At 43.2% G+C, this 27,260-nt stretch overlaps 1 protein-coding gene across 2 annotated transcripts in view; it reads left to right on the top strand.

Annotated features, from left to right (window-relative positions):
• The window catches only part of sema3h (sema domain, immunoglobulin domain (Ig), short basic domain, secreted, (semaphorin) 3H), a 234,663-nt gene that overhangs the window by 89,896 nt on the left and 117,507 nt on the right, over nucleotides 1–27,260 (top strand). For both annotated transcript variants that reach the window (XM_063067851.1, XM_063067852.1), the window contains exons 3-5: nucleotides 11,995–12,149; nucleotides 25,634–25,696; nucleotides 26,777–26,896. In XM_063067851.1, coding sequence (XP_062923921.1) covers nucleotides 11,995–12,149; nucleotides 25,634–25,696; nucleotides 26,777–26,896 — 338 coding nt within the window. The remainder of the gene's footprint in view (nucleotides 1–11,994; nucleotides 12,150–25,633; nucleotides 25,697–26,776; nucleotides 26,897–27,260) is intronic.

The following is a 27,260-nucleotide window of genomic DNA, read 5'->3' on the forward strand; positions in this document are numbered from 1 at the left end:
TAAAGGCAAATAAATCCCCAGGGCCATATGGTCTGCATCCCAGAGTGCTTAAGGAAGTAGCCCAAGAAATAGTGGATGCATTATTGATAATTTTTCAAAACTCTTTAGATTCTGGACTAGTTCCTGAGGATTGGAGGGTGGCTAATGTAACCCCACTTTTTAAAAAAGGAGGGAGAGAGAAACCAGGGAATTATAGACCAGTTAGCCTAACATCGGTGGTGGGGAAACTGCTAGAGTCAGTTATCAAAGATGTGATAACAGCACATTTGGAAAGCGGTGAAATCATCGGACAAAGTCAGCATGGATTTGTGAAAGGAAAATCATGTCTGACGAATTTCATAGAATTTTTTGAAGATGTAACTAGTAGAGTGGATAGGGGAGAACCAGTGGATGTGGTATATTTGGATTTTCAAAAGGCTTTTGACAAGGTCCCACACAGGAGATTAGTGTGCCAATTTAAAGCACACGGTATTGGGGGTAAGGTATTGATGTGGATAGAGAATTGGTTGACAGACAGGAAGCAAAGAGTGGGAATAAACGGGACCTTTTCAGAATGGCAGACAGTGACTAGTGGGGTACCGCAAGGCTCAGTGCTGGGACCCCAGTTGTTTACAATATATATTAATGACTTGGATGAAGGAATTAAATGCAGCATCTCCAAGTTTGCGGATGACACGAAGCTGGGCGGCAGTGTTAGCTGTGAGGAGGATGCTAAGAGGATGCAGGGTGACTTGGATAGGTTAAGTGAGTGGACAAATTCATGGCAGATGCAATGTATTGTGGATAAATGTGAAGTTATCCACTTTGGTGGCAAAAGCAGGAAAACATTATTATCTGAATGGTGGCCGATTAGGAAAAGGGGAGGTGCAACAAGACCTGGGTGTCATTATACACCAGTCATTGAAAGTGGGCATGCAGGTACAGCAGGCGGTGAAAAAGGCGAATGGTATGCTGGCATTTATAGCAAGAGGATTCGAGTACAGGAGCAGGGAGGTACTACTGCAGTTGTACAAGGCCTTGGTGAGACCACACCTGGAGTATTGTGTGCAGTTTTGGTCCCCTAATCTGAGGAAAGACATCCTTGCCATAGAGGGAGTACAAAGAAGGTTCTCAGATTGATTCCTGGGATGGCAGGACTTTCATATGCTGAAAGACTGGATGAACTAGGCTTATACTCGTTGGAATTTAGAAGATTGAGGGGGGATCTGTTTGAAACGTATAAAATCCTAAAGGGATTGGACAGGCTAGACGCATGAAGATTGTTCCCGATGTTGCGGAAGTCCAGAACGAGGGGTCACAGTTTGAGGATAAAGGGGAAGCCTTTTAGGACCGAGATTAGGAAAAACTTCTTCACACAGAGAGTGGTGAATCTGTGGAATTCTCTGCCACAGGAAACAGTTGAGGCCAGTTCATTGGCTATATTTAAGAGGGAGTTAGATATGGCCCTTGTGGCTGAAGGGATCAGGGGGTATGGAGGCAAGGCTGGTACAGGGTTCTGAGTTGGATGATCAGCCATGATCATACTGAATGGCGGTGCAGGCTCGAAGGGCCAAATGGCCTACTCCTGCACCTATTTTCTATGTTTCTATGTAAAACTTGTCGTTCTGTAGGCCCCCGTGATTGCAGGATATCCCAATGTGCTCGGCAACCAATTAAACACTTTAGAAGTGTAACCACTTCTCATGTAAGATGAGGAGCAGCTGCTCTGCTCACGGTAAGATTCCAGCATTTATACTGCAGCTGTGCCCCCACTATTAGTGTTGATGATGAAAGGGTAAAATTGGTCACGAGTCTGTGGGAACCCTCTGCTCTCCTTTGGAAGCAGGTGAATGACATTTTCCACCACAGTTGAGTTTCTGTAATGTTACACCTGTGCTAGACTAATCTGTGGAGCTTTGAATGCGTGAGCATGAATTCTGATACCTCTCTTGTTTAGTACAGCTGCGGGAATGATCTCTCAAAGCTTGCATCCTGATCTTGAATAGCTTTCCTTCAATGTATACACTCAATCCCCACTTTGTTAGGAATTGGATTGGAATGTGGTGTGTTCATCTGCTGTGGTAGCCCATACACTTTCAGGTTCTGTGCAACACACTCCAAATACTGGAGGAACTCAGCAGGTCAGGCAGCGTCTATGGAAATGAACAAACAGTCAATGTTTCAGGCCCAGACCTTTCTTCAAGACTGGAAAAGAAAGGGGAAGACATGAGAATAAAAAGGTGGGGAGGAGTGGGGAGGGGATGGAGAACTAGCCAGAAGGTGATAGGTGAAACCAGGAGGCTGGAAAAGATAAAGCACCGGAGAAGAAGTAATCTGATAAGAGAGTGGATCATAAGAGGAAGGGAAGGAGGATGGGGACTGGGGGAAGCTGATGTACAGGTGAAGAGAAAAGATAAGAGGCCAGAGTGGGGATTATAAGAAGAGGAAAGTGGGAGGGAAAAAAATTACTGGAAGAAGAGTTGGATGTTCATGCCATCAGGTTGGAAGCTACCTGGAGGGAGTAGGAGGTGTTGCTCCTCCACCCTGAGGGTGGCCTCAGTGCGGCAAAAGATAAGCCATGGACTGAAACACTGGAGAGGGAATGGGGATAGGAATTAAAATGGAGAAGTAGCGGTGACCGACAAAGTTATCCTCCAATTCAAGATTCAATGTCTTGTGCATTCAGAGATGCTGTTCTGCACACCACTGTTGTAATGTGTGATTATCTGAATTACTGTTGCCTTCCTGTTAGCTTGAACAAGTCTGACCCTCCTCCTCTGACCTCTCATGAACAAGAAACTTTTGCCCACAGAACTGCCATTCACTGAATGTTACTTTGTTCTTCACACCATTCCCTGTAAACTCCAGAGACTCGTGAGCATGAAAAAATCCCAGGAGATCGACAGTTTCTGAGACACTCAAACCACTGTCTGGCACCAACTATCATTCCACGGTCAAAGTCACTCAGATGTCATTTTATCCCCATTCTGATGTTTGGTCTGCACAATAACTGAACCTCTTGACCATATCTGTATGCTTTTATGCATTGAGATACTGCCACATGTTTGGCTGATTAGATATTTTCATTAATAAACAGATATACGGAGTACTTAATAAAGTGATGTAAGTGCAGAGAGACAACACACATCAAATTTGCTGGTGAACGCAGCAGGCCAGGCAGCATCTCTAGGAAGAGGTACAGTCGACGTTTCAGGCCGAGACCCTTCGTCAGGACTAACTGAAGAAAGAGCTAGTAAGAGATTTGAAAGTGGGAGGGGGAGGGGGAGATCCAAAATGATAGGAGAAGACAGGAGGGGGAGGGATGGAGCCAAGAGCTGGACAGGTGATTGGCAAAAGGGATATGAGAGGATCATGGGACAGGAGGCCCAGGGAGAAGGAAAAGGCAGGGGGGCGGGGGGGAAGCCCAGAGGATGGGCAAGGGGTATAGTGAGGGACAGAGGGAGAAAAAGGAGAGTGAGAGAAAGAATGTGTGTATATAAATAACGGGTGGGGTACGAGGGGGAGTTGGGGCATTAGCGGAAGTTAGAGAAGTCAATGTTCATGCCATCAGGTTGGAGGCTACCCAGATGGAATATAAGGAGTTTTTCCTCCAACCTGAGTGTGGCTTCATCTTTACAGTAGAGGAGGCCGTGGATAGACATGTCAGAATGGGAATGGCATGTGGAATTAAAATGTGTGGCCACTGGGAGATCCTGCTTTCTCTGGCGGACAGAGCGTAGGTGTTCAGCAAAACGATCTCCCAGTCTGCGTCGGGTCTCGCCAATATATAGAAGGCCACACCGGGAGCACCAGACGCAGTATATCACACCAGCCGACTCACAAGTGAAGTGTCGCCTCACCTGGAAGGACTGTCTGGGGCCCTGAATGGTGGTAAGGGGAGGAAGTGTAAGGGTTTGTGTAGCACTTGTTCCGCTTACAAGGATAAGTGCCAGGAGGGAGATCGGTGGGGAGGGATGGGGGGGACGAATGGACAAGGGAGTCCCGTAGGGAGCGATCCCTGCGGAAAGCAGGTGGGGGGGAGGGAAAGATGTGCTTAGTGGTGGGATCCGTTTGGAGAATAATATGTTGGACCCAGAGGCTGGTGGGGTGGTAGGTGAGGACCAGGGGAACCCTATTCCTAGTGGGGTGGCGAGAGGATGGAGTGAGAGCAGATGTGTGTGAAATGGGGGAGATGCGTTTGAGAGCAGAGTTGATGGTGGAGGAAGGGAAGCCGCTTTCTTTAAAAAAGGAGGACATCTCCCTCGTCCTGGAATGAAAAGCCTCATCCTGAGAGCAGATGCGACAGAGACAGAGGAATTGCGAGAAGGGGATGGCATTTTTGCAAGAGACAGGGTGAGAAGAGGAATAGTCCATATAGCTGTGAGAGTCAGTAGGCTTATAGTAGACATCAGTAGATAAGCTGTCTCCAGAGATAGAGACAGAAAGATCTAGAAAGGGGAGGGAGGTGTCGGAAATGGACCAGGTGAACTTGAGGGCAGGGTGAAAGTTGGCGACAAAGTTAGTAAAGTCAACGAGCTCAGCGTGTGTGCAGGAAGCAGTGCCAATGCAGTCGTCGATGTAGCGAAGGAAAAGTGGGGGACAGATACCAGAATAGGTTTGGAACATGGATTGTTCTACAAAGCCAACAAAAAGGCATGCATAGCTCGGACCCATGCGGGTGCCCTTAGCTACACCTTTAGTTTGGAGGAAGTGGGAGGAGCCAAAGGAGAAATTATTAAGAGTAAGGACTAATTCTGCTAGACAGAGCAGTGTGGTGGTAGAGGGGAACTGATTGAGACTGAAGTCCAAAAAGAAACGGAGAGCTTTGAGACCTTCCTCTTGGGGGATGGAAGTATATAGGGACTGGACATCCACGGTGAAAATAAAGCGGTGGGGGCAAGGGAACTTAAAATCATCGAAAAGTTTAAGAGCGTGAGAAGTGTCACGAACATGGGTAGGAAGGGATTGAACAAGCGGGGATAAATGCTGGGAGAAATGTCTTGGAAGAAATTGAAGATGAAGAGACTTCAGATGCTGGAATCTGGAGTAACACAAAAAGCACTGGAGGAACTCAATGGGTCAGGCTGCGAGGGAAATTGGCATTTCGGGTTGAAGCCCTTCATCTGGGCTCTTCATCAGTTAAAATCTTTATTTCAACTGTCTATAGATGCCAACTGAGCAGGAAGCCCAAGAAATTGACGATTCCTTCCAATCTGTGCAGAAGTAATTCCACAGCCAATGTTGTAAATAACATTTGTCAATAATACTGATCAACTTTCTTTGGAGATATTTTGGGAAGCTTATTCCACAAGCATATATTAAAAAAAGAAGAGAGTAGTTTCTGTAAACGTTGCCCCTGTTAGGGCTGAAATTGTGGAACTTAGAGTGGGAGATAAGGGAACAGCGGAAAGAGAGTTATGAGGAGTGTTGACTTTATAGAAGTGTATCAAGTCATGAGGGATATTGACCTGGTAAGGTGTAGAACAATCTTATACTCTTCCAGAAGAGTATAAGATTCACAAATATTTTGCATCTGCTTTTGTTCATGGGGGTAGGTAGTAGAAACATCCCCAGTAAAAGTAAAACATCAGGGATCCAAAGGGAGGGAGGAACGTAAAACAAACATTGCCTGCAGAGAAAAGTACAGGGCAAAGGTATGGGAATAATGATTAAAATCACTGGGTCTGCATCTTAATATAGTTGGCTACAAAGCTGAGGGATGCAATGTTTGTGGCCTTCAAAGTTTCTTAGCTCCCGGCAAGGTTGCAGCCAACCATTTATGAACTAGTCAGTAAAATATGACAAAGGCAACATTCCAATGGAAGAAAGGAAGAAGACAGAAAACAGGAAGCTATGAATCTAACATCTGTCATTGCTTAGGTGCTGGAATTCATTGTTAAGGAAGGAACAACAACATATTTAGAAAATCATAATACGATCAAGCTGAGACAATGGGATCTGGAGCCGCAAACACCAATACATACTCTGTACCCCAGTGTATACCAATGCAAAGTCTCATCTACACCATACAATTAACAGATGCTGGTATCGTGCACGATGGTTAGGGAGGGAATTCTGATGTTCATTGTGAAAAGGACATTGTGCTGAAAATCAATCACAGCTGACTGGGAGTGTGATGGAACAAAACTACCCAAAAAATCACTGAAAATCAGTAATCTGGATATTAGCACGTTCTTGCTTTTTTTGGAAGGTTATTATGCACAAATTGGTTGCTACATTCACCAATATTATGACTCTGAGTAGACATAATTGTAAAGTGTTTTGTTTAAGGTTCAAAGTTCAAAGTAAATTTATTATCAAAGTACATGTTTTGCACCATATACAACCATGAGATTCAATTTCTTATGAGCATACTCAACAAATCCAAAATAGGATAATAACCATAATAGAATCAATGAAAGACCATAACAACTGGGCGTTCAACCAGCATAGAAAAGACAACAAACTGTGCAAATACAAAAAGAAATAAATAATAATAGTAATAAATAAATAAGTAATGAATATTGAGAACATGAGATGAAGAGTCCTTGAAAGTGAATCTATAGATTGTTGGAACATTTCAGTGATAGAGCAAGTGAAGTTGAAGGAAGTTATCCTCTTCAGTTCAAGAGCCTGATGGTTAAGGGGTAATAACTGTTCCTGAACCTGGTAGTGTGAGTCCTGAGGCTCCTGTACCTTCTTCATGATGGCAGCAGTGAGAAGAGGACACGACCTGGGTGGTGGGGGTCCTTGATGATGAATGCTGCTTTCCTGTAACAACGGTCCATGTAGATGTGCTCAATGGTGTAGGATCTTCTGTTCAAGGTCATTGGTGTTTCCATACCAGGTTGTGATGTAGTCAGTCAATATACTTTCCACCACACATCTATAGAATTTGGTCAAAATTTTAGATGTCATGCCAAATCTTCACAAGCTCCTAAGGAAGTAGAGGCACTGCCGTGCTTTCTTCCTAAGTGCACTTACGTGCTGTATGTACCAGAGTAATTGAAGCCTCCTTGAAACAGGTGGGTACCGCAGACCGCCAAAGTGAGAGGTTAAATATCTCAGGGAACACTCCAGCCGGTTGATCATCACAGGTTTTTAGTACTTGGCCAGGTACCCCATCTGGGCCAGAAGCTTTTTGAGGGTTCACCCTCCTGAAGGATGGTCACATGTCAGCCTCAGAGACTGAAATCATAGGATCATTGGGGACGGTGAGAGTTTGTTTCGATTCCTCCATGTTTTGATGGTCAAAGTGAGCATTGAAGGCATTGAGCTCATCTGGAATGAGGCCCTGTTGTTGCCTATGTTGCTTGATTTAACTTTATAAGAGATGAGAGCAATCAAGCCCTGCCACAACTGTCGAGCTTCCTTTATTGATTCAAGTTTAGTCTGGAATTGCTACTTCACCCATGAGATGGCTTTCTGGCAATCGTACCTGCACCTCTTGTAACTTTCTTAGTTGCTGGACTTGAATGCCTCTGATCTGGCCCTCAGCAGATTGAGGATATCATGGTTCATCCAGGGCTTCTGCTTGGGGAAGACTCTGAATGATTTTGTGGGGACATACTCTTCTACAACTGTTTTTATAAAGTCTGTGACAACTGTGTCTTCATTTAGATCCACAGATGAGTTCTTGAACATGGCCCTATCAACCAGTTTGAAGCAATCCCCTAGCCACTGCTCAGACACCTGCAACCAGTTCTTTGTTGTCCCAGTCCTAGAGCCTTGGTCTTTAGCCTCTGCCTGTATGGAGGTAGAAGAAGGACAGCCAAGTGATCAGATTTCCCGAAATATGGTCTGGGAGTGGAACAGCATGGCAAAATTTTGCCAAATGTGTGAAAAGCACTACTTGAAATACCAGGCCAGTGGCTCTAGCACTATCCATGTCACATGACACACTGACAGAACCACTGAGTGGGCCAGTGGCTCTAGCACTATCCGTGTCACATGACACAGTGACAGAACCACTGAGCGGGCCAATGGCTCTAGCACTATCCGTGTCACATGACTCAGTGACAGAACGGCTGAGCGGGCCATTGGCTCTAGCAATATCCGTGTCACATGACACAGTGACAGAACGGCTGAGCGGGCCATTGGCTCTAGCACTATCCGTGTCACATGACACAGTGACAGAACGGCTGAGCGGGCCATTGGCTCTAGCACTATCCGTGTCACATGACACAGTGACAGAACGGCTGAGCGGGCCATTGGCTCTAGCAATATCCGTGTCACATGACACAGTGACAGAACGGCTGAGCGGGCCAATGGCTCTAGCAATATCCGTGTCACATGACACAGTAACAGAACCGCTGAGCGGGCCAATGGCTCTAGCACTATCCGTGTCACGTGACACAGTGACAGAACGGCTGAGCGGGCCAATGGCTCTAGCAATATCCGTGTCACGTGACACAGTGACAGAACGGCTGAGCGGGCCATTGGCTCTAGCAATATCCGTGTCACGTGACACAGTGACAGAACGGCTGAGCGGGCCAATGGCTCTAGCAATATCCGTGTCACATGACACAGTGACAGAACGGCTGAGCGGGCCATTGGCTCTAGCAATATCCGTGTCACGTGACACAGTGACAGAACGGCTGAGCGGGCCATTGGCTCTAGCAATATCCGTGTCACATGACACAGTGACAGAACGGCTGAGCGGGCCAATGGCTCTAGCAACATCCATGTCACATGATTTTTCAGTTGGGGTCAAGTCAACTTCAGTTGATCTTCATGTGCACAAGTACAGTGAGGCACAGGAACAGGTACAACAGGAAAACATGATTACAGCAGCATGACTGACGTGCAGATTCACACAACAACATACTGAGCATAAATGATACAATACAGAGAAGAAAAAAAAGTGTGTGAAAAAGAACACAATCAGAGCCAAGTCCATGATAGTGCACCAGGTAGCCTGTCATGTTCCATTGCTGAAGTAGGATTATGGTTGTGCAGGTCAGTTCAAGAACCTGACTGTTGTAGCAAAGGAGCTGTTCCTAAACCTGGTGGTATAGGGCTTCTGTGCCCACTGTATTTATTCGAGATGATGACCTTCTTGATGACTCCTCCAGTACTTTGTGTGTTCCGGTAAACAAATTTCAACAAATTTCCCCCCCTTCCTTCCGCTATTCCCCACTCTGGCATTTTACTTCTCCCCACCCTGCCTGCTACTTCCCCCAGGGTTCCCTCCTCCTTACCCTTCTCCTATGATCCACTCTCCTCCCCTATCACAGTCCTTCTTCTCTAGCTCTTGACCTTTCCCACCCACCTGGCTTTACTATCACCTTCCAGCTATCCTCCTTCTTACCCCCCCCCCACCCCCACCTTTTCATTCTGGCATCTTCCCCCTTCCTTCTCAGTCCTGAAGAAGTGTCTCGGCCTGAAACGTCAACCATCTGCTCATTTCCATAGACGCTGCCTGACCTGCTGTGTTCCTCCAGCATTTTGTGGGTGTTTCTTGAATCAGCGCCTCCTGCAGACGCTGTCAGTATTGGGGAGGATCATGATGGACCAGACTATGTCCACTATTGGGGAGACTTCCACAAAAAACAATACATTGCTAACTAACTTAGTAAATTGGTTTATTATTGTCAGATATCCTGAAGTATCAGTTTGAGCATCTAAATTAGAGGGATGGTTTTGAAAATGTGTCGGGATCTGTTTTGATCCTCTCCAAGTGAGGGATACCAAATGGAGTTTATTGGTGGTGGCATTTGATGATAAAACTATTCTTTTCCTTTCTCATCTCAGTTTATAAAAATCCTTAAAGATCTTCAAATAAGCTGTTCTGTTAGTACTTGTCCCAAAGGGCCAGCTGTCAGATAACATCTGTCATACAGCATTATTACTGTCTTACAAACGTGCAATGAAACTGAATAATAGATTAAAGATTTGCATTAAAATACATTTTAAATGACAATACCTGACTCCTTTTGCAGGAAATTGTGCAGCACTATCTTTTTTTAAGTCTTAAAGCAAAATTCGATCTACTAATTAGCATTCATGGTTTATAACAAGCAGATTTGCGAAAACAAGCCAGATAAAACAAACAGTCCCAAAAGAAATGAATCAATTTTGTTGGTTTAAATAATCACTTCAATCAAGTCTAATTAAAATTTGATGAATGATATCCTTATCTCTGCTGAAACATCAAAGATAAAGGGTGTAGAGTTGAAGAAGATTGCTTCAAATTATCTATTATGCAATAGTTCACAGTAAAGAGCACTCACAGCTCCCAGATTACATCCTCCAGAGATGTTGTGAAATTAATGAATGAAATATGAAGATGCCACTGGAGAAGGACAAGTGCCCTGAATTCTTGCTTTCAGACTCGGATTAGTTTTTTGTCGTATACATCAAGGTGCAGTGAAATAACTTGCAATTGTGAAGTTCACATGGTAAACAATGTACATCAGCCATCACTGTCTTCTTTGGTGCAGCACCCTCTCACAGTGTATAAAAACTACAGTGAACTATTAGATCAGCAGGAAAGGTCTGTTGCTGCAGTCGACCATCACTGCAGGAGCTGTATCAATCCAGGAGAAATAAGTAAACAGGAAAAATCATTGCGGACACTACCCACCCAAACTGGCTTTTACAAAAGCTCCCTTCTGGAAAGCGCTATGGGACTACTAAAACAAACACTTCATACCATCCTAAAAGGTTCTTCCCCCAGCAGTTAATCTGCTCAACCATTCTAGTTGGCCACCCCACTCCCCTCTATCTGTTACCTGCGTCACTGCACTGTAAACACTTTCAACCACTTGTTATAATGCTGTTTACACTGTAAATGCATGCTGGTATTGATTTATTTATGCATATTTTATTCCATACATGTGCTTTAATCTCTAACTTTACCTTTTATATAATTCTTTATTCCTTATAATTGTTGAACGTTGATGTTTTTGTGCTGCATGTCATACCCTGACCAACACATTCCCAATACATGTAAAAGTATGTGGCGAATAAAATTGACCCTTGATCCTTGGTAAAAACATGCAATCCTAAATCTGGGCCAGGGATTCCAAGAAGCTGGTGGAGATATTGCAATTCTTCAAGGATCTACATAGGACATAAAACAGTACAACAAAGGAACTAGACCTGCGGCCCACAATGTTGTGGTGAAATAATTAGATGCCCAACAAAACTAATCCATTTTGCCTATACCATCTCCCTATTCCTCCATTCTCTCCACTTCCTATCGGAGAGCCTCTCAAACACCTCAATTGTACCTGCCTTCACTACCACCCTTGGCAGCACATTCCAGGCTCCCGCCACTGTGTGGAACCCTGCGTATGTCCTTTCCCCTTTCCCACCTTAAATGTGTGCCCTCTAGTCGTGGACATTTTTATCCTGGGAAAAAGATACCAGCTGTCTGCTCTTTCTATGCCACTGATAATCTCTAAGCTTCTATTACGTCTCCTCCTCAACCCAACTTTGTCCAACCTTTTGTTTTGGCTCATGGCCTCAATCCAGGCAACATCCTGGTAAGCCTCTTCTACATCCTCTCCAAAATCACCACATCCTTCTAATAAAGGGGTGATCAGAACTAAATGCAATACTCTGGATGTGGCCTAACTAGAGTTTCATAAAGCTGCAACAAGACATCTAAATTCAATGCCTAGACTAAAAAGGGTTTCTTTACCACCTTAGCAACCCATGCAGCCATTTTCAGGGTGCAGTGGACTTGGGCTCCAAGATTCCTTTATGCATTAAAATTGTTAAAGGTGCTGCTATTAACTGTGAACCTTCACATTCATTAATCTCTTTGAATCTCCGTTCACCTGGCAATCTCTTCCTTGGAACAGAAAGTTGGTTGTGGTAATCGGATGTTTGGCATGTGAACAAAATTGTCTCCCAATGTAACAGACCAATTTTATCTAGGGCTTCAATATATATGATGCTCACTACCAACTTGTGAGAAGGCTGGGATGTGATTGGCTAATACTTTTGGGAATGCCTAGTCCAGGTGCATGATATATAATATTTCCTATCTCTCACCTTGTTTCTCAGAGCTGATGTTAAATAAAAGGATCATCCCCCTGAGCTTCAGTGCCTCAAACTTGCATTCCATTATCCTGGACGAGGACAACCGAAGACTTTATGCAGCTGCAAAGGACTATCTCCTGACCTGTAACCTGGACAACATCTCAGAGAGAGTGAAGAAGGTAAAAAGTTGGTCCCACTATCATGAGGCTTAGCATGGTCTTGAGAAGACAGGCTCAGGAAAGATAGATAACTGAGGTCAGTCCATGTGTGTGGGTGGGTGGGAAGGAGAGTTAGAAAAAGGACAGGGCTTGTTCTCTATTGTTTTGTTGCTTAATGCATTCTATGTTGCACTACTGAGCATTGTGGCCTGCCCCCAGAACACTCTTGGGTGTGTTGGTTGTTATAACAAATTATGCTTTTCACCGTAAATAAATAAATCTGAATAATTTTGTGGGTTGCTTCAAAAGACAGGAGTAACTAAGCAGATTTGAAGAATTAGTAGATAAACAACAACCACAATTCATTCTAGCAGAAAGAAACTAATGGGGTAGAGGAATAAAGTGACACAAAGATTATTAAAACAAATCAAATGGGCAAAATATGGAGGATCCCAACATCCCATGGTTCAAGAATAAGTTCATTGCTGAAATGTTGCCATGGAATGCTACTGAAGAATCAGGACTTCCTTTCAGGGTTGCTTTGGGATTGGCACTGAATGTACCATTTGCTGTGATAGTCGGTGGAGAGTATTCTGCCTGGAGATTGGTGAGCAGTGGTGTTGCACAGGTATCTGTTCTGGGAACCCTGCTCTTTGTAAATGACTCGGATGAAAAAGTGGAGGGGTGCATTACTACGTTTGCAGATGACACAAAGGTCGGTGTGGTTGTGGATAGTATTGAAGGTTGCCATAGGTTACAGTGGGACATCAGTAAGATGCAGAGCTTGGCTGAGAAGTGGCAGATGGAGTTCATCTCTGAAAAGTGTGAAGTGATTCATTTTGGATGTTTGAAGACAAAGTACAAGGTTAATGGCCGGATTCTTAGTAATGGGGAGGAACAGAAGGATTGCGGGGTCCAAGTTTATAGATTCCTCAAAGTTGCAGTGCAAGTTGATAGGGTGGTTAAGGCATATGGTGTGTTGATCTTCATTAGTCAGGGAATTGAGTTCAAGAGCTGAAAGGTGATGTTGTAGCTCTATAAAATGCTGGTTAGACCAAACTTGGAGTATTGATTTCAGTTCTGGCATCTGATTATAGGAAGGATGTTGAAACATATACAATTCTTAAGGGATTGGACAGGCTAGATGCATGAAGATTGTTCCCGATGTTGGGGAAGTCCAGAACGAGGGGTCACAGTTTGAGGATAAAGGGGACTCCTTTTAGGACCGAGATTAGGAAAAACTTCTTCACACAGAGAGTGGTGAATCTGTGGAATTCTCTGCCACAGGAAACAGTTGAGGCCAGTTCATTGGCTATATTTAAGAGGGAGTTAGATATGGTCCTTGTGGCTAAAGGGATCAGGGGGTATGGAGGCAAGGCAGGTACAGGGTTCTGAGTTGGATGATCAGCCATGATCATACTGAATGGCGGTGCAGACTCGAAGGGCTGAATGGCCTACTCCTGCACCTATTTTCTATGTTTCTATGTGGAAGCTTTGTAGAGGGTGCAGAGGAGATTTTCAGGATGATGCCTGGATTAGAGAGCATGTCTTATAAGGAAAGGTTGAGTGAGCTAGCACCTTTCTCTTAGGAGCGAAGGAGGGTGAGAAGTGACTTGATAGAAGTGTATAAGATGATAAGAGGCATAGATAGAGTGGATAGCCAGAGTTTTTTTCCTTTTGGCAAATATGTGGGGGCATAACTTTAAGGTGTTGTGAAGGAAAGTATAAGGGGAATGTCAGAGGTATTTTTTTTCAACACACAGAGTGATAGGTGCATGGAATATGCCGCTGGAGGTGGTGATCAAGGCAGATACATCAGGAGAATTTAAGAGACTTTTAGGTAGGCACATGGATAATTGAAAAATGGGTGGTTATGGTGAAGGGATGGGTTAAATTGATCGTAGATTAGGTTAAAGGGTCAGCACAACATTTTGGCTGAAGGGTCTGCACTGTGCTATGTCATGTGTTTCACAGTCTGTCATGTTTTTCGGAAAGGGAGGGAGAATTGCTTTGGAGAGACAATTAACATGACTAACAAAATGCACGCAGATGACAGGCCTTTTCCAGAATTGTCTTGCAATGGAAATCTGATTTCATCTACAAGTAAGATGATTAATGAAAATTATCACCTTGCATGATGCAGCTGGTGAACTAACAAGAGTATGTGTTTGTCCAATCTGTATATAGGCAGAACCGGTTAATCACTGAACAGGAAATAGAGCCAATCAAATCAGCCTTTGACACTTGGGGTTAAGGACACATATTTTGAAGATAGTTATTGCATGTCAGTGATGTGTTTGTTTTTGGAGACCATGGGATCCATGAGCACTGCAGAAAATACTACTGTGTTCTTTAGATTCCTTTTAAAGAAAGTCAATTTGCAAGATTGGACGAATGATTCATTAAGACATGTGGAATAGGAGTCTCAGTGAATTTCTGAAGCGTGGGGTTGGGCAATTTCAGTGACAAACATTGCATTCGTTGTGTGCTATTTACAGCTCCAAATGCTATTAATCTGTTTATTTCAATCAGTTTAATGTCTAACCAGAAAAAAGGGCCATAGAGGACTGTCATATGTGCTAAGTGCTCATAATTGAGTTTACTTACTGAATAACGTGTTCTATGTACAGTAGCAAATGAGCAGTCAGCAGTCACTTATCACAGCATAAGGCTCATAACACACAGGCTTTAAAAAACAACTCGTCGGCCAAGGAATGGGTCAGATGCCTTTTGTTTTTGGATGAGGGATTATAATCAGCAGAACGATCAGGAAAAGAGACCAAGGAATTTAAAAAATCAACTTTCCCCACAGGCAAGTGGGAAAGTTGAATGGCAGGGGATGGGGTAAAAGTGGGTATGTTGAATGGGAATACTGTACATCTTTACACATTGCCAACCATAGAATATTATAATTGTTTGGACAAGTTAAACTTTTTATCTTACACCCTGTGGTCAGAAGGTGCATTACTATTATGACACTGATTTCAAGAGCCTATTGAAATAGATTTCTACTAAAATGTTGTAGGTTTTATGGGACAAATGTAATGTTTGCCACATGGAACAATGTATGCTTATAAATGTCTTGGCACGGATTATGTTTGTACAATCTGGGCGTGAATTTTTGGAAAAGATAGCAGTACACAGGGATGGGTGAAGTGGAGATTTAGAATAGCATGCCCAAAATGGATCTCAGTTCATGTTTCTGCACTGTTAGTGGAAGGAGAACTACTGTCAAGCAGTTTATTCCCATTGAACCTCCAGAACCTAATTGTATTAACATTGTTTTATGAATGTCACTTTGACAAGAAAAGTGGATAGTTGTTTTGTCAGCTGATCATTTATACCCGATCACTTGGTTGACATGACAATATTTTGCCAGCCACCTGACCAGCCCAATATAGTGGCTTCACTGGCAATTTATGTTGTATGCTTATATACTTCCATTATTTAACAAAACAAAACTTAAGGAACTCAGTGAATTGGGAAGCATCAGTGGAAGCAAAGGGATAGTCAACATTTTGGGTCAAAGTTCTGCATCAGGACTGAGATTGTAGAGGAGAGTCATACAAACAGGTGCTGCTTGACCTGCTAAGATCCTCCAGCAGTTTGGCCTGCTTCAGATTGTAGCATCCAATCTACATTCCAGTCTTTTGTGTCTCTACTCTCATTCTACAGCTGCTTTTTCAGTGCTTGGGTGGGGATATAAAACCAGTTTATTTCTCTCCCATTCCACTACTGATCTTTTATTTGTTACCCCACTGCAGCAAAAATTATCAGCCCATGTTGACGACAATGTTTTTAATCTTGCATTCAGTTAACCCTTCAACTCTTTGTAGTAGAAGAAATTCACCTGACCAACTCAGCTCTCAATTGAAGAAGGGTCCTGGTGAAAGGTTTTGGTCCAACTACATATTCCTCTCCAAGGATGCCTACTGACCTGCTGTGTTCCTCCGGCATTTTCGTGTGTTGCTCAGCTCTCTATTCTACTGTTTTGAAGCTTTTAAGTAAGGCACAGAAGTGTTCGGATGAACATTAAACTGGAGGGAACAAACACTATTAGGTCAAACAGAGTTCAGCTTCCAAGATGAAAATGAGTGAAATTAGCAAGCAGTTCCGCTGAGACACTTTTGTCTTCCTGACTCATCGCATAACCAAAGGAGACAGTGATTTGGTACAGGGTACAGATAACAGGCAAACGGTTGGTCCAGCACGTATACACGGGCCTTGTAACCACATGCAGATAGTTTAGTTTGAAGTGCAGCTTCAGGGATTGCAACTGAAGGTACATCCTAGGCTAGCAGTACTTGGATTCTGGAGCCCATTATATGTAATTTCAGTCAATTATAGACCTATTAACTTCCACTGGGAAAGGTCATTGACATTCAGTTGATTCCAATAGTACAGCTCTGTATCAGGTTTATGATTTCTATTAGTAAGTTGTTGGAAAATGCGCCTTAAGAAACAACACAACTGTTTTCATTTTTCAAGGAAATTCATTACTTGCATTTAATTTCCCAATCTGACCTTGGAGAGATACTTTGAATGTTACTGGATGGTGAACCTACTCTGACATAACACATATAAAATGCTGGAGGAACTCAGCTGGTCAGGTGGCATTACGGAGAGGAATAAACAGTCGATGCTTTGGGCTGAGAATTTTCACCAGGATCCTGATGAAGGTGTTTCAGCCCAAAACATTGTATGTTTATTCCTGTCCATAGATACTGCCTGACTTGTTGAGTTCCTCCAGAATTTTCTGTGTGTTACTCTGGATTTGCAACATCTGTGGAATCTCTTGTGTTCATCCTTTGGACAGTATCTTATTTTTGCTCATCCACTAGTTGTTAACCGTGGTTCACTTTAGATTGTAGTGCATGCGCATGCTCAGTAACGTGTTACTACGACATAAAATGCCTCGCCCCATAGGATAGGAGCTGTGTTATCGCACAAGTTTCCAGATGGCTCCGAAAGACCAATAGCCTTTGCCTCAAGAACGCTAACTTCAGCTGAACACAACTACGCACAGATTGACAGAGAGGCCCTAAGCCTCGTGTGGGGAGTCAAGAAATTCAGTCACTACCTGTATGGCCAAAAGTTTACTCTGTCGACGGACCATCAGCCGCTCATGTCAATCTTCAACCCAAGGAAAGGCGTTTCAGTGATGACAGCACAAAGGCTACAGCGATGGTCCCTTTTCTTAGGAGGTCACAGGGACGACAGTGAACACAAGGGGACAAAGGAACACGGCAACGCAGATGGTTTGTCACATTTACCACTGCCCACTTCCAAGGTAACTACGCAAATGGATTCAGCAGAGATCTTTCACACAACAATAGTTGAACAATTACCAGTGACAAACAGCCTCATTGAAAGGGAAACACGCAATGACCCTACATTGTCAAAAGTGTATGACATCACGGTAAAGGGACGGCCAGCGCAGGGTAACACACTGTTTCCAGCCTTCTCAGCGAGGAAGGAGCAGTTGTCAGTGTGTTAGGGAACACTGATGTGTGGTTCATGAGTTGTGATTCCTCCCAAGCTACACACCAGAGTGCTGGAGGAACTGCACGAGGGACACCTGGGTACCGTGAAGATGAAAGGTCTTGCCCGTGCCTATGTGTGGTGGCCAGGAATCGATAAACAGATTGAGGACGTGACCAAGAACAGCTCTGGATGTCAAAAGATCCAGAACACATCACCACAAGCCCCTCTCCATCTGTGGGGGTGGCCCTCATCACCATGGCAACGAGTTCACATTGACTTTGCTGGACCATTCATGGACTCTATCTTTTTAATCACTGTCGATGCACATTCCAAATGGCCAGCGGTCATCAAAATGAAGTCAACCACATCAGAAAAGACCATTACAGTGCTGAGGACCATGTTCATCAGGAATGGCATACCAGAGCAAATCTGCACAGACAATGGACGACAATTTGTCTCTGAAGAATTCCAAAGTTTTGTAAAGAACAATGGAATCAAGCACTTTACATTGGCTCCTTACCATCTATCCATAAATGGCTTGGCAGAAAGATTTGTACAGACATTCAAGAAAGCCCTCAAGGCAAGGGACAGCGAAAATCGACTACTACAACACAAGACAGACAGCTTCCTCCTTGCCTACCGTAATGCAGTGCATGCAACCACTAACCAGAGTCCAACGATGATGTTTCTGAACAGAAACCTGAGGTCCCGCATGGATCTTCTCAAATCAAATGTACAGTGTGATGTAGAGAACAGACAGTTCAAACACTTGAATGCTAAGTCAACACGGAGCTTCAGTGTGGGATAGTCAGTTCTTGCATGGGATTACAGGACTGAAAAGTGGCAGCGGGTGTAATTTCTGCCATAGACGGGCCACTGATGTGTAGAGTACAGATGGAAGAGAATGTATTGAGACGTCATGTCAATCAAATCCTGGATGCTCAGGTGAAAAAGTCAGCAACACCTTGCCTGGACTCCCATTACATAGAAGCACGTCATGTGGATCAAATCCTGAATGCTCAGGTGGAAAACACAGCAACACCTTGCCCTGACTCCCCAGACACAGAAGCAAACACTCCTGATGTGACCACGTCAGCCTCGCCCACAGATAAGCCTGTCATCAGTGCTGAGGACCCACTTGATGTACCTGTGGAGACTAATTTCCCAAATCAAACGTTTCAGGACAGATGTAACCCAGAGAGGCAGAGAAGGCCCCCCAGAGGCTTCAGTTATAATAATAATAATAATTATTATTATTACGTTACTTTGTTATAATTTCATATTATTAAGTTACTAATTAAACAGTTGGTGGGCGTTTGTATACTAAGGGGAAACATACAGTGTTTGTTTAGCGTAGTGCCCCTAAAAAAAACAGTTGTTTCACTTTTAAAATAAAAGAGGAGGAGTGTACCATATAGCCTACTGTATAATATGGGACTATTTTATGTCGTAGTAACACGTTATTGAGCATGCGCTATTAGGCGCATATTGATCTGTATATATGTGTTCAGTTCGTGTTTCGTAAGTAAAAGCTCCTGTTAACTTAGCTCCAGTCTCTAGCGTTTTTATTAATGATATTGTTGTGTAAATGGACACGTACACAACAGGACTAGAATATAAAAACGGGGATGTAATGCTGAGGCTTTATAAGGCATTGGTCAGACCACATGAATTGAATTGAATTGAATTGATCTGACTTTATTTCTTACATCCTTCATATACATGAGGAGTAAAAATCTTTACGTTACATCTCTATCTAAATGTGCAATGTGCAATTTATAATACATAGTATGTACAACAGGACAGTCAATATAACATAGAGATACAATTGTATCAGCATGAATTAATCAGGCTGATGACCTGGTGGAAGAAGTTGTCCCAGAGACTGTTGGTCCTGGCTTTAATGCTGCGGTACCGTTTCCCGGATGGTAGCAGCTGGAACAGTTTGTGGTTGGGGTGACTCCAGTCCCCAATGATCTTCCGAATCAGAATCAGGTTTATTATCACCGGCATGTGACATTAAATTTGTTAACTTAGCAGCAGCAGTTCAATGCAATACATAATGTAGCAGAGAGAAAAAAAAATAATAATAAATAAGTAAATCAATTACAACGTACATATATTGAATAGATTAAAAACGTGCAAAAACAAAAATACTATATATCAAAAAAAAATGAGGTAGTGTCCAAAGATTCAATGTCCATTTAGGAATCGGATGGCAGAGGGGAAGAAGCTGTTCCTGAATCGCTGAGTGTGTGCCTTCAGGCTTCTGTACCTCCTTCCTGACGGTAACAGTGAGGAAAGGGCATGCCCTGGGTGCTGGAGGTCTTTAATAATGGAAGCTGTCTTTCTGAGACTCCGCTCCCTGAAGATGTCCTGGGTACTTTGTAGGCTAGTACCAAAGATGGAGCTGACCAGATTTACAACCTTTTGCAGCTTCTTTCGGTCCTGTGCAGTAGCCCCTCCATACCAGACAGTGATGCAGCCTGTCAGAATGCTCTCCATGGTGCAAATATAGAAGTTTTTGAATGTATTTGTTGACATGCCAAATCTCTTCAAACTCCTAATAAAGTACAGCCGCTGCCTTGCCTTCTTTATAACTACTTCGATATGTTGGGACGAGGTTAGATCCTCAGAGATCTTGACACCCAGGAACTTGAAGCTGCTCACTCCCTCCACTTCTGATCCCTCTGTGAGGATTGGTATGTGCTCCTTCATCTTACCCTTCCTGAAGTCCACAATCAGCTCTTTTGTCTTACTGACATTGAGTACCAGGTTGTTGCTGTGGCACCATTCCACTAGTTGGCATATCTCACTCCTGTACGCCCTCTCGTCACCACCTGAGATTCTACCAACAATGGTTGTATCGTCAACAAATTTATAGATGGTATTCGAGCTATGCCTAGCCACACAGACGTGTATACAGAGAGTAGAGCAGTGGGCTAAGCACACACCTCTGAGGTGCACCAGTGTTGATCGTCAGTGAGGATGGTATGTTATCACCAATCCGCACAGATTGTGGTCCTCCAGTTAAGAAGTCGAGGATCCAATTGCAGAGGGAGGTACAGAGGCTGAGGTTCTGCAACTTCTCAATCAGGATTGTGGGAATGGTGGTATTAAATGCTGAGCTATAGTCGATGAACAGCATCCTGATGTAGGTATTTGTGTTGTCCAGGTGGTCTAAAGCCATGTGGAGAGCCATTGCGATTGCGTCTGCCATTGACCTATTGCGGTGATAGGCAAATTGCAATGGGTCCAGGTCCTTGCTGAGGCAGGAGTTCATTCTAGTCATGACCAAGCTCTCAAAGCATTTCATCACTGTAGATGTGAGTGCTACCAGGCGATAGTCATTAAGGCAGCCCACATTATTCTTCTTAGGCACTGGTATAATTGTTGTCTTTTTGAAGCAAGTGGGAACTTCCACCCGTAGCAGTGAGAGTTTGAAAATGTCCTTTAATACTCCCACTGGTTGGTTGGCACAGGTTTTCAGAGCCTGACCAGGTACTCCATTGGGACCCTCTGCCTTGCGAGGGTTCACTCTCTTTGAAAACAGTCTAACATCGGCCTCTGAGACGGAGTTCACAGGGTCATCAGGTGCAGCAGGGATCTTCACAGCTGTAGTTGTGTTCTCCCTTTCAAAATGTGCACAGAAGGTGTTGAGTTCATCTGGTAGTGAAGCATTGCTGCCATTCATGCTATTGGGTTTTGCTTTGTAGGAAGTAATGTCTTGCAGACCCTGCCAGAGTTGCCTTGGATCTGATGTCACCTCCAACCTCGTTTGAAATTGTCTCTTCACCCTTGAAATAGCCCTCCACAAATCATACCTGGTTTTCTGGTATAGGCCTGGGTCGCCAGATTTGAATGCCATTGATCTAGCCTTCAGCAGAAAGTCCTTAGGATTTGGGGCCCCACACCAAATTTCTTCAGCCATCTGAGGTGAAAGAGGCACTGTTGTGCCTTTTTCACCACACAGCCGGTATGTACAGACCATGAGAGTTCCTTGGTGATGTGTATGCTGAGGAACTTAAAGCTGTTCACCTTCTCCACCCCAGATCCATTGATGTCTATAGGGGTTAACCTATCTCCATTCCTCCTGTAGTCCACAACCAGCTCCTTTGTTTTTGCGACATTGAGGGAAAGGTTGTTTTCTTGACACCACTGTGTCTGGGTGATGACTTCTTCTCTGTAGGCTGCCTCATTACTATTTGAGATTAGGCCAATCAGTGTAGTGTCATCTACAAATTTGATCAGCGGATTGGAGTATTTAATTAGCATTTAGAGTATTGTGAGAAGTTTTGGGCCCCTATCAGGGAAAGGATGTGTTGGCATTGGAGATGGTCCAGCGAAGGTTCACAAGAATGAACCTTGAAACTCAAGGTTAATGTATGAAGAGTATTTGATGTCTCTAGGCCTCTACCCACTGGAATTTAGAAGAATAAGGGGGATCTCATTCAAACCTATCAAATATTGAAAGATCAAGATAGAATGGACATGCAGAGGATCTTTCCTACAGGAAACCATCTCAGAATACAAGAATGTCTATCTGGAACAGAGATGAGGAGGAATTTCTTTAGCCAGAAGGTGGTAAATCTGTGGAATTTATTGCCACAGATTGATGTGGAGGTTTAAAGCGGGGGTTGGTGGGTTTTTGATTAATAAGAGTGTCAAAAATTACAGGGAGAAGCAGGAGAATGAGGTTGAGGGGGATAATATATCAGCCATGGTTGAATGGTGGAGCAGACTCGATGAGCCAAGTGGCCTAACCGTATGTTGTTTGATTTGTTGAGTGCCTCCACTATTTTGTGCATGTTTCTGAAACAAATGCTGTCTCCTCTACAACAGAGAAACCAAATGAACATTGGTTGCAGATTTACAAAGGACCTCCATTTATTTCACCAGAGTGCCCTGAACTTTGGACACCTGCCACTTTAATTTCTAACCCAGTTCTGCTCCAATCTCTGTGTCAGTGGCTTCCAACACCATTGTAGAGAAGCCCAGGATATGTTCAAGTAACTGTCTGCATCCTTAACAGAGAAACACTGCAACCTACAGTGTTCAATACTGAATTCCATGATTTCAATACCCAGCTTTTCATGTTTGAGTGAAAGCTGACCAGTTCTTCTGTAAGGCCATCCTCTGTAACATGTCTCCACTGATGTGGACTGACTGCCTGTCGTTCCCAGCATCTTTTTTTCAGATTTCAAGTATTTGTTCTCTCCTGCATCTCACGGTTCCATCACCCTCTTCTCTTTCCCTGCTCCACACCAATACCCCATTCATATATCAACTATATAGATGTGAAGAGCATTGTATCACCTGGGCAACCTTGGTTAACCCCTTCACATAGACATTCTCTTTCCTCTTTCTACTTCTCTGCAGCATAAAGACAATTTGTTTCTTCATCTTTGTCTTCCTGGTGATGGGTCTTTGAACGGAATTAATAATTCTGTTTGTTTCTCCGTGGATGCCCGAGTTGCCCTTCCTCTCTTTTCAGGTTTTCAGTTTTGATTTGCAATTAAAATCCACTTAGTTGATTCATAGTCCATTTCCCTGAATGGTTGAAGTGGAACATCTGACGTATAGTGTAAACAGGGTTGTCTGACATGAGAAGGTAGTGATGTGGAGAATGAGATAGCAATGTTGGATTGTGGCTGTTGACATTATCAGTACACTGCTAGAATATGCACATAGAGTAAAATTTGAATAACAAATATTTCCTACCCAGTCGTTCCAGACATTCCATGTTCCAGCACCGTAACTATCTCCATTGATTTGATCTGATTAAATGTCTGAGGATCTTTTGGTTCCAGTTAGTGCAAGACAATAAAATAAATTCAGAGAAAATCAACACCTGTAGGTAGACTCAATGTGTTGCTGATATTTTGGTTGATGCCATAAGGCAGATAGGTGGTAGACAGAATTTGTGCTTCTTCTTGGGGTTTAGGGCAACAGTCCATGTGAGTGTTTGCCAGTAAAATGTCACTTGCGTTGCCCAGGATCAAGTGCTGAAGGAGGCAGTGTCCAGAAGGAATGAAGTAAAAAAAGCAGGAAAATCAGAGAGGGAGGGCATAGGAGTGTGGGGAATGTGAAACAGGAACTTTGAGAGGTGGTGTAAGATGGGCAAAGTAGGTTTAGCTGCCTGTGTTTACCTCTCTGATTTGTTTTCATGGACTGAATGCTCATCCAATAATTATATTCTTTTATTTTTTGATTCTTTGATTATAGTGCTTTGATTCTGTGAGGTCTGTTCGGAGATTTCAGAGCATAGCTGAGAGCCACGCACATTGGTGTAATAGTTTCACTGGACCATTTTCTTCTAGGAAGGACACTAATCAAAGGCTACATAATGTCAGTGTTTTGAAACTGAATAAGTATTTTTCATCAGTTTTCACCATGGAGGACGCTAGCAGCATGCCAAAAATTTAAGAGTAAAGTCGCAGAAGTGAGTGTAGTCACCATCACTAAGGAGAAGGTGCTTGGGAAACTGAAAGGTCTGAAGGTAGATAAGTCACCTGGGTTCTGAAAGAGGCAGCTGAAGACATTGTTGAAGCAACAGTGGTGATCTTTCAAGAATCACTAGAATCTGGAATGGTTTCAGAGGACTGGAAAATTATAAACTCCTTAGAAAGAGAGGGAGGCAAATGACACAAAATTATAGGCCAGTTAGCCTGACTTAAGTGGTTGGTAAGATGTCCAATATTAAGGATGTGGTTTTGGGGTACTTGAAAGGAATTGATAAACTAGGCTGAAGTCAGCATAGTTTCTTTAATCTTGCATGACAAAAATGTTGGAATTATTTGAGAAATAACATGCAGGATGCACAGAGGAGAGTCAATGGATGTTGTTTATTTGGATGTTCAGAAGGCCTGGCAAGGTGCTGCACATGAGGCTGCTGAGCAAGATAAGAGCCATGGTATTATCGTAAAAGATACTAGCATGGACAAAGATACTAGCTGACTGGCAGAAGGCAAAGAATGGTAATAAAGGGTCCATTTCTGGTTGACTGCTGGTGACTAGTGGTGTTCCAAAGGGGTCAGTGACGGGTCTGCTAATTTTCACATTATATGACAGAATTGATGTGGCTTTGTGGCCAAGTTTGTGGACGATACAAAGGTAGGTAGAGAGCTGGTGAGTGTTGAAGCAGGGAGTCTTCAAAGGGACTTGAACAGATGAGGATAATGACTAAGAAGTGGCAGATGGAATATAGTGTAAGGAAATCTAAGGTGATCCACTTTGAATAAAGGTAAAGACTATTTTCTAAACAGGGAGTGAATTCAGAAATCAGAGGTGCAAAGGGATTTGGGGGTCCTAGTGCAGTATTCCCTAAAGATTAATTTGCAGGTTGAGTTTGTAGTAAGGAAGGCAAATGCAATTTTAGCCTTCATTTTGAGAAGACTAGACTATGGAAGAATGTAATGCTGAGGCTTAATAAGGCATTGGTCAGACTGCACGTGGAGTATTGTGAGCAGTTTTGGACCTACAGCTATGAAAAGATGTGCTGGCATTGGAGAGGGTCCAGAGGAGGTTCACAAGAATGATTCTGGTAATTATGGAGTTAACATGTGAGGAGCTTTTGATGGCTCTGGGCCTGTACTCACTGAAGTTTAGAAAAATGAGGTGGTTCTCATTGAAACCTGCTGAATATTGAATGGCCTAGATAGAGTAGATGTGGAGAGAGTCTACGACCAGATGGTACAACCTCTGAATAGAAGAGTATAACTTTAGAGTAGGGATGAGAAGGAATTTCTGTACCCAGAGGACAGTGAATCTGTGGAATTCATTGCCATAGGTACTCTCACAGCACTTAACAAGTTTCTAGATGAATGGTCAAATATTCAAGGTTTAGAATGCTGTGTAACAAATGCTGGTAAATAGACTTCATATAGATGAGTGCTTTATAGTTAACTTGGACATAATGGGCCATATGGCCTGTTTCTGTGCTTTATGACTCTGACATAACTAATGCAATACCAAACCGGATTTTCAATCTATTAATAAATACCTTGTATTTCTTTCCCAAGTTACACTGGCCAGCTACGCCTGAGCGGATAGACGAATGCAAAATGGCTGGCAAGGACCCTAATGTAAGTATTTACAATTGCTAGTGCTACACTCATAAAAACTCAGTAACCTTGAACTTTGAAAACTGACCACAGTAAATATACAGTAAAAATGCCTATATTAAATATTTATTGGGAACAGAAGTCATCAGTCCTCTGGTTAACTCTTGAAGGGGAATTTCTCTGTTTAACGTGGCTGGGAGGCACCAGTGCTGAGGAATGGAACATCAGCTGTTTTCACGTTCAGAATGACAGCAGAAAGATAGACCTGAATGTTGTTTTGTGTGGGAGACAACATTCACTGTAGATGAGATTCCTTCTTCTCTGCAGAGTGGCTCATAACTCCATCCCTGAGCCCAGTTCCCTGACAACTACCCTGCTGTGGCCTTTGGAATTACTGAAGTGTAGCACTTTTGCACTTTGGATTTAGTTACAATTGTCCCAGCTTCAATCTGTATCTCTAAAGAAAGGGATAGATAAATTAATTAATTAATTAATTAATATTACGGTGAACATAAGTTGTAAAGAGTGAATCTGTAGGTTGAGGAATCAGTTCAGAGTTGAGGTGAGGGAAGTTATCCACGCTGGTTCAGGACACTGCTGGTTGTTGCTTAATAACTGTAATATCATAACGGAACTCAAACCAAGTAGTTTTTTTTAGATCTGCAGTATGCTATGGAACTAGACCCTTTGAACCTAGAAAATCCAAAGAAAAAACGTAATGGTCGAATACTTATATCAAGGAAGGTAAACTATGTGGCACGGCAGATACAAGCTTTACCTCTCACTAATTTTCTTTGCTGACAATATTGGGTTGCAAGTACCTGGCAGAGGTAACCTAACAATCTCTGAATACGAGATAGAAGTTGTCTTGTTGACAGAAGTTTTGCAAAGGAAATTCAGCGCTGCTCTGTCACTCTGAGATGTTTTAATGAAGGCTGATGTGAAGAGCCAGGAGGTCATGTGGCTGTAATATTAGTCTACTGTGGTTACAGTAAAATTAAACAAAAGCTTCTTTGTTACGGTAAGGGAAAGGAATTAGATTTGTACAATACTTTAGTGTCACAGTGATATAAGATTGAAGAGATGTTGATTTCTTTGCAGCTGGACTGTGCTAACTTCTTGAGGATTCTCCACTTCTACAACCAAACTCATCTCTATGTGTGTGGGACTGGAGCTTTCCATCCTCGCTGCGCATTCATCGACACGTCCATATTCAACAGAGTGAGTACAGGAGGCGCCTCTCACACGTTTAGCATAAACTCAGCCATTGACAGAAAGTCACACGACTCAGTCCTAACTAAAAGACCTGCATTCAGATTAATTCTGACCTAGAACAATAGCTTTCTTTCAAATGGAGCTCCACTTGAAGTCTCTCTACTGTATAGTGGGACTTGTAAACTCAGATGAATAAGGTGCCAATGTTTACTTCTAGCACATTGGTATGGACTCAGTGTAAGGAGGAAATAATGGAAATGTATCTCCCACTTTCTGGCCCTCCCTCTCTCCTGGCCTGACACATCTCAATATACCTATAGTTCCAGTACAGTCACAAGAGTCATACCATAGCCGAGAGGTGCGATTATTG

Source organism: Mobula hypostoma, chromosome 15 (assembly GCF_963921235.1).
Source record: "Mobula hypostoma chromosome 15, sMobHyp1.1, whole genome shotgun sequence".
Classification (NCBI taxonomy): Eukaryota; Metazoa; Chordata; class Chondrichthyes; order Myliobatiformes; family Myliobatidae; genus Mobula; species Mobula hypostoma.